The 14,044-nt window shown below is 37.7% G+C and overlaps 1 protein-coding gene across 1 annotated transcript in view; it reads left to right on the top strand.

Annotated features, from left to right (window-relative positions):
• Nucleotides 1–12,920, top strand: part of LOC118822949 (NACHT, LRR and PYD domains-containing protein 12-like) — a 27,588-nt gene extending 14,668 nt beyond the window's left edge. The window contains exons 4-13 of the mRNA XM_036592274.1: nt 304–361; nt 459–663; nt 1,876–3,646; nt 6,696–6,869; nt 7,169–7,339; nt 8,178–8,351; nt 9,063–9,233; nt 10,657–10,824; nt 10,912–11,088; nt 11,431–12,920. Of these exons, the coding sequence (XP_036448167.1) occupies nt 304–361; nt 459–663; nt 1,876–3,646; nt 6,696–6,869; nt 7,169–7,339; nt 8,178–8,351; nt 9,063–9,233; nt 10,657–10,824; nt 10,912–11,088; nt 11,431–11,437 (3,076 nt within the window). The 3' untranslated portion in view covers nt 11,438–12,920. The remainder of the gene's footprint in view (nt 1–303; nt 362–458; nt 664–1,875; nt 3,647–6,695; nt 6,870–7,168; nt 7,340–8,177; nt 8,352–9,062; nt 9,234–10,656; nt 10,825–10,911; nt 11,089–11,430) is intronic.
• The last annotated feature ends 1,124 nt before the right edge of the window (nt 12,921–14,044 follow it).

Consider the following 14,044-nt stretch of genomic DNA (forward strand, 5'->3'; position numbering starts at 1 on the left):
GAGTGTAATGTAGAGTATATAACAGTAATGTGGAGATTTATACCTGGAACTGAGCGTAATGTAGAGTATATAACAGTAATGTGGAGATTTATACCTGGAACTGAGTAGAGTAAGTAGCATATATAAATACTGGAAAACAATATTAACACTTTTATAGCAAATAATTTTAATTTATGTATATTTGTATATTACTAAAATAATTTAGTAGAGAATACAGAAAAGCAAGTGTTAAAGTTCTGGTATTTGTTCTATTAGTTTGATCAGCATTTATAAATATGAAGTTCTCTGCCATGTTCTCTACAGTGTTCAAAAGGAAAAATCAAAAGTCTCCAGCAGGCATAATTTGGATTCCATATTTAAGGTATGTGTTTATCTAATGTGAGTATGTGTCTCAAAATCATTGTTTACCTTATCGTCCAGTTTATTGGATTTCCTTTTTACTGTTTATTGCTAATCAGGATTTGGAGCACAAAATAATCTCTCTGGTGAAGAAAGAGCTGAAGAGGTTCAAGAAGCTGCTGAGTGCAGATTACCCAGCATGCTCTGAGAGAGAGGTGGAGGATGAGGAGGATCAGAGCAGTTCCAGAGAGGGGGTGCTGAAGATCACACTGAACATGCTGAGGAACATGGAGCAGATAGACCTCGCTAACACACTACAGAGCAGTAAGAGCTGTGGAAATATTCTCATTGATTCTATTGTGAGTTTATCTGTTACTGAACTATGATCTGTAGATTTAACCGAGAGGCATAGAAGTGTGTGCCAGCACATGATCGGCACATGGTGTCTGTGAGGATGTATGTGTGTATATGTTGTGTCTGAGAGTGCAGGCATGGCAGGGAATCATTTGGTAAAAGCAAGTGCATTGCAATAGCTTTAGCAGAGTCAACGTGAATAATACAGGATAATTTACATATAATTTCAAAGTTACTTATCTTGGTATTGAGTAAGACATTCCTGCTTTGCTGGCTATCAAAGTTTTAGCACTCAACTTGGATCCAAGAGGGCAGACAATCAACAAAAAAAATGAATGCCCTATATAAATTATTTCTTTTTTTTTTGTAATGAGACAAAATAAACCACCATCTGATTTATTGTCAGAGTAAATTACTATCAAATCTACTGTCACCATCAAATTTATTCTCCATTTATTTTCTCATATGTACTCTAGTCTAGGGGTGTCTTCTTGAATTTAGATCCAACGCACTTGGCTGTAAAATTCAGATGCCCCTGAAGGCCTTCATCACCTGGATCAGGTGCTATATATTAAAGTTGGAGCTAAACTTTGCAAGGTGGTAGATCAACAGGGCCAGAAAATGGCAACCCCTGCTCTACTCTAAATTTAGAAAAAAAATATTGATACCTGAACTAACAGCTTTTTGTTCCTAGTCTTTACATGCAAAAAATAAAAAATAAAATAAGGAGGCACTGCCCAGATTCATAGAGTTATCAAAATGCTGTGTGTAATTACCTATCAAATGATGACATATCTGAATAACCTAGAGTCTTTGGCAAAACACTTCTGACTCATCACTTATGTCTCATGTAATCACTTTTTTATTGTAATTTTAATTGTAATTTAACAAATATAAAATAATACAAAATTACCTTAGTATGGTAATGTTATTTCTAAAAATATTACATTAATATACTCAGATCAAAATAAGGGCAATAAAAAGCCTTCCATGTTAAAATGGTCCACTCTGTCTGTATAAATTCCTCCTATTTCAGTTTTCCAAATGTGTGATTGAACTGGTAGGGAAGAAGGCAAAGACAAAAAAGCAGCGTACTGAGTTTATACAAATAACATTGGATTTCATCATGTACTTAAACATACTGTAAAATATTTATCATCCTGTTGTTTTGTTTTTTATTAGAGCTGATCCCTGCACATCAGAAAAAAATACAAATGAACCTGATGGAGAAATATATGAGAATTAATGAAGGCATCTCACATCATGGAGGATCAACCCTTCTGAATGAGATCTACACAGAGCTCTACATCACAGAGGGAGGGAGTGGAGAGGTCAATGATGAACATGAGGTCAGACAGATTGAGGCAGCATCCAGGAGACCAGCAACACAGGAGAAACCCATCAAATGCAATGACCTCTTTAAAGACAGACCCATCAGAACTGTGCTGACTAAAGGAGTTGCTGGAATTGGAAAAACAGTCTCTGTGCAGAAGTTCATTCTGGACTGGGCTGAAGGAAAAGCAAACCAGGACATCCACTTCATATTTCCACTTCCTTTTAGGGAGCTGAACTTGATGAAGGAGAAAAACTTCAGTCTGATTAAACTTCTGAATTGCTTTTTCCCAGACAGAAAATCATTACAATCAATAGACTTTGTTTCTTACAAAGTCATGTTTATATTTGATGGTTTGGAAGAGTGTCGACTTCCTCTAGATTTCCAGAACAATGAGAGCTTTTGGGATGTAACACATTCAGCCTCAGTGGATGTGCTGCTGACAAACCTCATCAAGGGGAATCTGCTTCCCTCTGCTCTCCTCTGGATAACCTCTCGACCAGTAGCAGCCAACCAGATCCCTCCTGAGTGTGTTGACCTGGTAACAGAGATACGAGGGTTCAGTGACCCTCAGAAAGAGGAGTACTTCAGGAGGAGAATCAGTGACCAGAGCCTGGCCAATAAAATCACCTCCCACATGAAGTCCTCAAGAAGCCTCTACATCATGTGCCACATCCCAGTCTTCTGCTGGATTGCAGCCACTGTTCTAGAGAGAGTGTTGGGTGGAGCAGAGAGTGGAGAGATCCCCAAGACTCTGACTCAAATGTTCTCACACTTCCTGATCTTTCAGATCAAACTCAAGGACCAAAAGTACCATGGAAAATGTGACTCTGATCCTCAGCAGACTAGAGAGATGATTCTGGCACTGGGAAAACTGGCTTTTCAACAGCTGGAGAAAGGTAATCTGATCTTCTATGAGGAAGACCTGAGAGAGTGTGGCATTGATGTCAGAGAAGTGTCAGTGTACTCAGGAGTTTGTACCCAGATCTTCAGAGAGGAGTTTGGGCTGCACCTGGGGAAGGTGTTCTGCTTTGTGCATCTGAGCATTCAAGAGTTTCTGGCTGCTTTATATGCATTTCTCTCCTTTATCAGCAGAGATGGAACAAATCAGCTGACCACTGATCTCTCTGATATTTTTAGAAAGCCCAAAATGTCAGACTTCCTCAGGTCTGCAGTGGACAAAGCCTTACAGAGTGAGAATGGACACCTGGATCTTTTCCTCCGCTTCCTTCTGGGCCTCTCACTGGAGTCCAATCAGACTCTCTTACGAGGTCTACTGACACTGACAGGAAGCAGCTCTCACAGCACAGAGGAAACAGCCCAGTACATCAAGGAGAAGATCGGGGAGAATCCCTCTCCAGAGAAATCCATCAATCTGTTCCACTGTCTGAATGAACTGAATAGTAATTTTCTAGTGCAGGAACTCCAGAAATACCTGAACAGAAGAGATTATTTTAGTCTCCGAGGACTCTCTCTCTCTCCTGCCCAGTGGTCGGCTCTGGTGTTTGTGTTGCTGAACTCAGAAAAAGAGCTTGATGTGTTTGACCTACGTAAATATGGCAGATCAGAGGAATATCTTCTGCGGTTGCTGTCAGTGGTCAAAGCATCAAGAAAAGCTGTGTGAGTATTTTTTGTCATAAATGTGGCACTACACTGTTTAGTTTTAATTAACGTTGATTTATACTACATGGATGATAAGGCCTACCGGTCTGCTGGCACGTTTGTCATGATATAAGCGGGTATTTCCTTTTTAATAAAAAAAAAGCCTCAGTATTAAATTTTAGGTCTTTTTGACACTCCAATGAACAAATACTTCATGAAAGTTCTGTAACACAAGATTATGGCATTTATGGCACTACAATTTTGACAATACAGTCTCCCATGAAATTGATAGCATGTGATTTCCATTCTCTCACCAACATCTCACCTTCCAAATAATACCCTGATGGAAACACCTTAACAACATAACATCAGCAGGGAAAAGTCTAGCAAACATTTCACTCTGTTAAGTCCATATGCTGCTCCTTTCACTGCATGAAATAGATAGTGAAGAGAGAATTTCCAGTGCTTTATTTTCTGGCTTCCCAAATGAAGATAAAAACACAGATGCAGACAGTACAAGCCATAAATAGCTCAGGAGAAACCTGTATACTCTATTACACAAAATCAACATGATTAAGTGGAATTAAAGGCATCACCAAAGATGGAGAACCATCTTATCAAGGGTTCCAACTCACTCATTGTGGGCGCAGGTGCTGCCACTGCCAAACTAACAGGTTTCACAGGGCTTGTTTAATTCTTCAGTTCTAAAAGTGGAATCCTCACTTTTTACTTTTTAAACAGGATACTCATTTTTCCAGTGACCATCTTTCTTTAAGCAAACTGTGCATCAGCTGCCCCCCTCCAGAGCTGATGATCAGCCCAACTCAGTAGAAGCAGTTTATTTCTTAGTAAACTTGTTTGTTAGTATAGTAGAATATAGTATAGTATGTTTGTTAGTATTATTTAGTATACTTGTTTTAGTTAAAACACATTTATCTTTTAAAAATGAAAGCATCATCAAACATCTCAAAGCTTTTTGTTTTCTTTTTGGGGCATCAAGAACCTAACCCATTGAGCCACAACTTTACACTGACCTCAGCTGCAAAGAGCTAAAGGGTTTGAGACAGCTAATTAGGACCAAAATAATCTGGCTAAACCTCAAGAATAACTAGACTGAAATTCCTTATTTTAAAACTGAAGTCAAGATTTTCTCTGTCATTCCTTTGTGGGAGAGCAAGGCAGAGCTGGCTAATGTCTTAGTTCTCAGATGTAATCTGAATAAGCTGTTTGATGCCAGAAGTCATAATAAACTCAACAGAAATGTAACTGTGAGCAAAATACAACTTTTAGGGGTACAAATATAGCTTCTCCTACAACCTAATTAATCAACCAAAACTACCTAAACTCACCCTTAGCCTTTGTAATCCTTCCAAGAGCTGAGCCTCTTTAAACGTCCATATGCCAGCAGGATGGAATTCTCCCAGATACAACTGTTTGATCCAACCATCACAGCAGTGACCTAACCAAAGGACTAGCAACCAGACAGTAACCCACCACTAAGTTTTAGAGGTTAAATGAAGTAAAAAGGGGTATATTCTATTTTCTCTTGTGGGGCAGATTACATACTGATTGAAGTTTGTCAGAGTGGAGGATGGAAAAACAGCAAAGGAGGGATGTATTCACTTATCACGATAATGTGTATGAATTCCTGCTAATGGCAAACAGTTCAGTGTCCTTTCAGCAGATTTGCTCCTTAATAGTGATGGGTTTAGAGTTATGCCATCTATCATTCACAAATACTGCCAGCTCTTTCACTCTCCAATGTCCTGTCTGCCCATATGAGCTGGAAGCCATCCAAAGTGATGACTGTGTGCAGAGTTAGCATAGTTAGCCATGACTCTGTGAACAGCATAATGTTACACTCATGGTACTCCCTCTGATATCGGGTCAGCACTGTCAGCTTGTCCATCTTACTGGTAAGAGATCTTACATTTCCCCAGACGACTGAGGGAAGAACAACTCTATAACATCTCCTCCTTGTACAAAAAAAGTAGAGTGAGGACCAGGGCAAACTCTACAATTTTGGTGACCATAGTGCAAAAACCCTTGGCAAACAATCAAAAATCTAAATACTTAAAAAAGAAAAGGTGCAAAGTACAGAAAGTAAAAAACTCAGTAATTCATACATCAGATCACTAATCAGACTCTGTCCTCAACATCTAGAGTGATTTCATCCACCTATGACTATCCATCAGTTGACCGTTGACCATCAGGACTTACCCTGTGTGTCCAAAGTGATTCTGTGGAGATTTGAGCAAGTAATCCAGTCAGTAATCCAGTTCAGAAAACCACTGTTCAGATCCTGCATTTCTCAATTTAAATCTCCACAGCAATGTGTTTCCCTCATGTCTGAAACAGTCCTCTGATTCACTCAGAGTTTAGTGCTGAGAATCAAAAAAACTTACAGCTAAATACATGTAAAAATTACTCAGAATGCAGTCACACTTATAAAACTAAAGGTTAGCCATGTGGTGTGTACATGCTGCTAAGGTGAGAGAGTGGGGGTGTGGTGGGGAAGGCAGAAAAACAAGAAAATGTAGTGTCCCATTCACTACACTGAGTGCACCTTCCCCTTTTCCCTCAAAATTACAGAAACAGGCTAAAATACATTTTAACATATAAATAACAGTAAATATGATTATAAAATTAATAATATTTAGCTCTGTCTTTCAGTTTACTTTGATTTTGTGTATCAGAGTTTTAGCACTGAGCATGAATCCAAGAAGATGGAAAATCTATAAAAACATGATCACATTATGCTAATTGTTTAATTTTACTCATAATAACCATTAGAATGAATCACCAGCAAAATGCTTGCACTTAAGATCACAGACACTCCAAAATAACAATTTCTGAAAGGTATCTGAGGTGCCACATGTTTTCACGATCTCAATAAGCAAAAAATTATAAATATGTGCAGATGCTAGGTAAACTTTTGATAAAGATTAGCCAATTTCAAGATATCAATTTTCTATTGGCATTTACATGTCAAATAATGACATTTCTGAATAGCCCATACTTTCATATTGCCCTATAGTGTTCTGATGTATCATCATTTCTCTTCCAGTCTTTTTGACTGTAGCCTCACAGAGAAAAGCTGTGCAGCTCTGTCCTCAGTTCTCAGTGCAAACTCCTCATGTCTGAGAGAACTGGACCTGAGTAACAACAAACTGCAGGATTCAGGAGTGGAGCTGATCTTAGCTGGGCTGGAGAATCCACACTGTAAACTGGAAATACTGGAGTAAGATCATCATTTTATCACTGTGGATGATGGTCACACAGAAGCACATTTTCACCAAATCTTTCTTTCTCTCTCTCTCTATCCTTCACACACACACACACACACACACACACAGACACACACACACACACACACACACACATAAATGTTTACTCATTGTCTTTGTCTCACATTTCATCGTACACTCAAAAGTCAAGTTGTAAAATGGTTTAATATTTAAAACTTTGTCCTTTATACAGTCCTGTGTTTGTGGGGGGTGAGGGTGTTGAAGTTCTGAGGTATCATTATTTCTCTTACAGACTGTGTAGGTGTAATCTCACAGAGAAAAGCTGTGCAGCTCTTTCCTCAGCTCTCAGCTCAAACTCAAGTCTGAGAAAACTGGACCTGAGTAACAACAAACTGCAGGATTCAGGAGTGGAGCTTCTCTCTGCTGGACTGAAGAATCCACACTGTAAACTGGAGATACTGAAGTAAGACATCACTTTGTGTGTGTGTGTGTGTGTGTGTGTGTGTGTGTGTGTATTTTAGTTCTGGTTTGTTAGGTATTCACACTGACATGTTTAACATCGAACCAGAAGATGTAAACAAGTTATGCAGGTAAAAATCACAACTGATTGGGCAGTTTTTTCTGATGAACAATAACTGTGATTATGTCCACAAAATTTTCTAAATCATGCTGTTCTCTGTTCTATCTGGTCCTGTTGCATGTATTTATGTATTGTTTTATTTATCTAATGATACTGTACTGCAATAAACCACACAAGACCCTGGATTACAGTGGTTTTGCACAACGTGAAGCAGGGTGAAATCTCTAACACCCAGCCCTGAGGGGCTTACTGCTTTTACAAAATGGAGAGATCTTGGCACAGTTTTACATTTACAATTGATATAATTGATGTGTGCAGTCAAATATGTTTCATAAGGTTTCATGACTTTAAACATGCCCAAGCCCTGTTAAACTGTTCTATAATTACTGAGCTTATGAAGAGATGATATGACACATGTATGCACAAAAGAGCATCAGAAATTCTATGTACAAAAATGTTATGCGGAGAGTAAATGGTGGTTCCTGTCTTGTGTTCATACATTGTGAATCACATCAGAGTTTGTTTGAAAGCATACAAAAACTGCTCAGGAGGTCTCGGTCCACTTATTTGGTCCATACCAGGATTCACATGGCAGTGTTCTTGCTTGTTCTAACAAAACACACTAACAGAGCAGTTGCACCAGGATTAATTTTAATCAAACCAAAAACTGCCAAATCTGAATGCACCCTAAGTGTGTGGAGGTTTCTGTTTCTCTCTGCAGATTGGAATGCTGCAGAATTTCAAAGAAGGGATATGCTGCTCTGGCTTCAGCGCTTAAATCAAACCCCTCTCACCTGAGAGAGCTGAACTTAAACTCTAATAAACCAGGACAGTCAGGAATGAGTGTTCTCGTTAGTCTACTGGAGGATCCACGTTGTAAATTAGAAAAACTAAAGTGAGTGTCTGACAATTTATACACAAACACACACACACACACAGTTGCAAATGTGACTACAGCAACATTTTTAGGATATAATGCTTTCTAAATGGCCACTCTAAGCTGTCACCAGTTGCCACCTAGCTTACTTGATAAACTTTACTTACTGAATATATAGATCCACCAGTTAATTGTGTGCCATTTTCTTATTATACAAGTCTTCAGCTGCACAACAGTAAAGGGCTTTCATTTTCATGTTTTGTCCTTTTTCAATGGAAGATCAGCAATACTGGTGAAAAACATTCAAAATGTGGGTTCTTATGTTGAAATAAGTATAGATATCTTTTCAATCTTATGCTGGTAAAAACCTGAATGAACAGTGTTCACTGACAATCATTTGGCAAATAATTCCTGAGCCAATGTGGTGATATCCATCACAGAGGTATGATTTGAACAATTCACAATGTTCCTAGTCTTAAGTTACCCTGTCTCAATTATTTTTGGGATAATCAGGATGGGGCAAATTAAAAAAAATAACAAATTTGATTTTATGAAACTGAAGCATGAAAAATCTTGTCTTTGTTTTGGCTTTGTTCACAAAGGAGTGTTTTTTTGTTTCATCCTTTTTTGTGCCTATTTCAATTGTTCGGAAACTGAGGTTTGTATTTAGATCTGTGTGTGGGGGGGCAGTGATCTCAGTGTTTTGATGTATCATCATTTCTCTCCCAGCATGTGTAACTGTAATCTCACAGAGAAAAGATGTGCAGCTCTGTTATCAGTTCTCAGCTTCTCAGGTTTGAGAGAACTGAACCTGAGTAACAATAAACTGCTGCAGGATTCAGGGGTGAAGCTGCTTTCAGCTGGACTGCAGAATCCACACTGTAAACTGGAGACACTGAAGTAAGATCATCACATTTTCATTGTCGAAGCACATACATTGGAGAGCAATCATAAATCTCACTGTTTATGTATGTGATCATACACACGTGAACATTTTGCCTCATTAGTGATCATGAATTTGAAATATTGAATATTGATTGTTTGCCTGTGCTTGCAGATAAAAATCCCAGTTTATGAAAAATGATAAATTTCTACAACAACTGCTAACAACTTGCTAATATTTTATATTGTATCCTGTAGGTCTTTATCCATATATGTCAAAGTCAGTAATTTTATTAGCATGATAATATTAAGTTTAGAATAGTTTTGTCCTGAAAAAGAAGATTAATTACCTAACAAAAATAACAGCTATATGTTGCATTCTGCCATTTTTGACTTTTGCACTCTCAGACCAGGACACAACATTTTTGCCGTAGAAAAGTCATATTGACACATCATGTCAAGTTGTTGAGAAATCATGTCTATGATATGAGACAATTTCTCAACAACAAAAATTTTGTTACCACTTTATTTGGTCTTTAACAATAAATTAACTATACACTATCAATCAACTTATTGTCAAAGATGGACAGTTCAATTAAAGTGATACTATATATTTTGTTTGTCCATAGCAATATATTATAAAGGCGTTTATTAAATGAAAAGTGCCATGGTTTTACATTTTTTTCTCTAGAGTTTGAACCCCTGGCCAGAGAGCAGCTTCAATATTAAATGTTTATTACCCTACCAGCAGCACTCTCTGTTGTTTATTTATTTATTTATTTTTTTGTAATTTTGTTGGACATGGTACCATAATTTGTTGAGTTTGTCCAGATATATTCCTTCCCTGCCATTAATACCTTTATTTTCTCATTATTAAATTTGCAAGGGGCTTATTAGCAGCAGGAAAATAGGGCATCTCTGGCTTCTTCCTCTTTATAGCTTAAATGACTGTCACAGACATTCATCCTTGTGGGGACAGAATATAAAAAATATATGCATTTTGATAATTTTGGATTCAATATTTTCAATTGGAATCAATATTTTTACAAGGCTTTAAAAAGGAAAGGCCAAGACACAGTGAAGAAAGGGTTTTTTAGTATACACACTGCAGGTTTAGACTTGGCATGTGACATTATCATGTTATTAAGCTGTGGACATATGCTATCTGGTAGATGTGAGCTGGAGATGAAATCCGTTTCTTCTGAATGTATAAGAATAGGTTTGACTGACTTAATTCAGCTGGCTAAAATACAGGTCAATATCTTTCAACCTGCCATTCTATATTCTTACATTTCATAGAATCTTTTCAATCAGGTGTTGTCTCTTCCCATGACTTTAGCATTTCTTTACTTGGTAGTACCTAAGTACCTAAATAAGCATCTTTTAAATGCAGAGTATAAACAAATGGCAGGGCTCTGATAAATTATATTTTTTCACCCAGGCTACGTGGTTGTAATATCACAGAGAACAGTTGTGCAGCTCTGTCATCAGCTCTCAGCTCTTCAAATCTAAGAGAACTCGACCTGAATAACAATGAACTGCTGGATTCAGGAGTGAAGCTGCTGTGTGCTGGACTGAAGAATCCACACTGTAAACTGGAAATACTGGGGTAAGACTCACTTATCCCTGCATGTGTATGTGTGTGTATTGAAATGTAAGTGTGAATCTGTAAGGTGTTTTCTCCTTTTCTTTGCAGGCTGTGTAAATGTAAAATTACAGTTGAGGGCTGTACTGCTCTGGCTTCAGCTCTAAAATCAAACCCCTCCTCCCACCTGAGAAAATTTAATCTAAACTGTAATAATCCAGGAGAGTCAGGAGTGAAGCTGCTCTCTGACCTACTGAAGGATCCACACTGTAAACTGGATGAATTAGAGTGAGTTGCTGACTTGCTGTATCTACACAAACACACACACACACACACACACACACACACACATGCATACTCACACATACACACATCACTCACACACAAACACACACATGCACACGGAGATAGAGAGGAAGAGAGAGATGTTTTCATGTAATATCTAGAGGTGAATATGATTGAATACACATGCCTAGAACAGCTTTTGTCTGGGAATGTTCAGTGAATCCTGTTCTGTTACAACTGTTTGTGAAATGTATTCCACTTCTTTTGTTCTTGTGTGGAGTCTGATGTCTGACTGTGACAAGAATGCGTTCATGTCTGATGATTCTCTCATCTTCTGTCTTACAGCATCTGAACACCATCCAGCTGATCTGCTCTCACACACAGAGGGTTGGAAAGGATGAAGTCTTAGTACAAACACACAGTATACAGTTCGACATGGGTGTCTGATTTTGCATCAAAGTGAAGGAGCAACTGTGAGAGGGTCAAAGTGAAAAGGGTACAAATTTATTAATTAAATGCAACATTATTAAGACAAAATGATTTTTAAAGTTAGAGACAGAATTACTAGTTGCATATTTTACTATACCACATCACTGCATGCCATCTAAAATTAGAAACTGTCAATTTCAAGCATTCCAAAATGAAAATGTCATATTCAAAGAAAACTTTGCTTTTTAAGGTGTATCCTAGACAGGGTCATCGGAACCACAGTGGAGAGCGGGCATTCGCCCCTACCACTTTTCAAAGAACTGTGCCGATGCCCCACTACTTTTTGAGTTCAGTTTGTGCATGAAAAAAAATGAAGCGCTGATCAGCATGAACAGGCAGGGTAAACCTGAGTGGCAGAGCCAATCAGAATCTCCATTTCAGCTGGGAGTTGCTTTCAGACCCCCAATAATATCTGTTTGCAGAGCTGCAGAGCCACAGTTTTATGCCAGTAGCTTCACTCCAGCAGGTTCAAAGCCAATGGCATTTAGTGCATGCGCCCACGCTTGTTTTTATTTTTAATTAGGCTAATCAATATTTCAGTTGTTTTGTGTGGGTTTCCAATAAATTTGTGATGCATTTGTGTTGGGCTAATGTTGTATTTTAAGTTTCAGGCTAAAACAGACTTTGGTTTGAATGCATATAAAGATAAGGTACAAGGTAAATATTGCCCAAACTGCAACTTATTTAGACTGGGTAAGCTAATGGGTTATGTAGACATATAGCTCAATTAACTTACCCTTAATACGGGGGCTTTATGTGTACACTTACATTACATGCGCAGGAATAAAATTTTACCTTAAGCAGCCTAAACTGAGCATAATATTAAGCTTTTGGCTTAAATAAACCAATGTTTGAATGTATCCCTGCTGAAAAAAAACATAGAAACCATTGTGTGTCTCTTGGTTTCTGACATTTTTGTATTGTGTTTTGGCTTATGGTTTAACCGGTTACCAGGGGTTGATTCATATATTGGTAACGATCTCCCTTCCTGAATGGTAATGTTCATAGCGGCACATACAACCAGCACGAACAGTCACTGATTACATCAAAGACGTCACAAATGGGGAGACCGGCAACTGGTTGAAATATGAATGGGAACGCTCACATGGCATGTCCAACTGCACATGCGTTCCACTGGCCTGAAACCACTGGAGTGAAACTGCGGGTGTAAATCTGCAGATCCTTCTCCTTGGACCTGCCTTGGTTAGTGTGAATATGTAGATCACTTTTAGTTTGGTTTTGACATGCAGCCACTCTACCTATATTCAGGCAGCACCAAACAGCTGAACCGTGCTAATTCATTAGGGAATTCAACACCAGAGCATATTTTCCACTGCACATTTTCTTTGTACCCTCATGCACAACCTTCTGCTTTAACATTTCATGATCTAAATATTCAATGATCTGGTATGTAATATTGCTATTCATTCGTGTTCTCCATTATCTCACTTTTGAAGTTCTGCACTGTTACCCACATTATATGAAACTGCTATCTGATGTTAAAATGTGTTAGATATCAAACATTTGTCCACTATAATAATTTATCAGTTTTTCTAATTACTGACTAAATTACAGCTTAGTACATATGTGTATTTAACCCTGTTGTACGTAAGCCTAAAAGTCACTGACTATGCTTATATTTATATTTTTGACTGTAATTTGGTGATGGTTTTTCATTGTTATCAACTAAGTTATATGCACAGATTCAGCACAAACACAGCTTTAATAACAATAAGCCACTTTATGAACTTGATGGATTATTATTATAATTAATATATAACATAATTAATATATGCCCTAAGCAATGTAAATAAGTTTTTTTTTATTTTGTTTATGCTGTTACTAGTGATGTGTTCCTATCTAGCTGTACAGAGCCACATCGCACTCCAGACATCTTTAATATTGCCCCTGAGAATCATTTGTAATTTTTCACAACCCAAATTGATGAATATCCAGTTTTTTTAAAGTCTGAAGTCAAAAATGTTTTGACGTAGTTGAAAATGGCATTAAAATGAGTGTTTAATACTTAATATATTTACCTTTTGATTGACAACCTATAGCAAACCTAATGGTCCAGTTCTTAGCTCAATTATACATCAACTCAAATGCTGATCCTAGAGGATTTAATCTGAATTAATCTTGGCTAACCAATGCATCTGATCACTTGAAGGAAGTATGTAGGATTCTCTCTGTACTGCAGCTAATTACAAAACCAACACAACCAAACTTGCATAACCCCACCAAGTCAACCTTAATTGATGAAATTTTATCCAACAGATTTGGCTAAATGACTTCTATAGGTGTATTTGACCCTGGTTTTAGTGCCCACTGCACTACTGGATGTATTAGAAATATAATCATAGTAAAGTCAGGCTCTCAGATGGTGATTAGAAGAAATTCTAAATGTTGTAAATTCTAAACACTACACTTATGAAATCCCAGATATCGACTTAGAGTTAGACCATTTAAG

This window comes from Colossoma macropomum, unplaced genomic scaffold (genome assembly GCF_904425465.1).
Source record: "Colossoma macropomum unplaced genomic scaffold, Colossoma_macropomum, whole genome shotgun sequence".
In the NCBI taxonomy this organism is placed as follows: domain Eukaryota; kingdom Metazoa; phylum Chordata; class Actinopteri; order Characiformes; family Serrasalmidae; genus Colossoma; species Colossoma macropomum.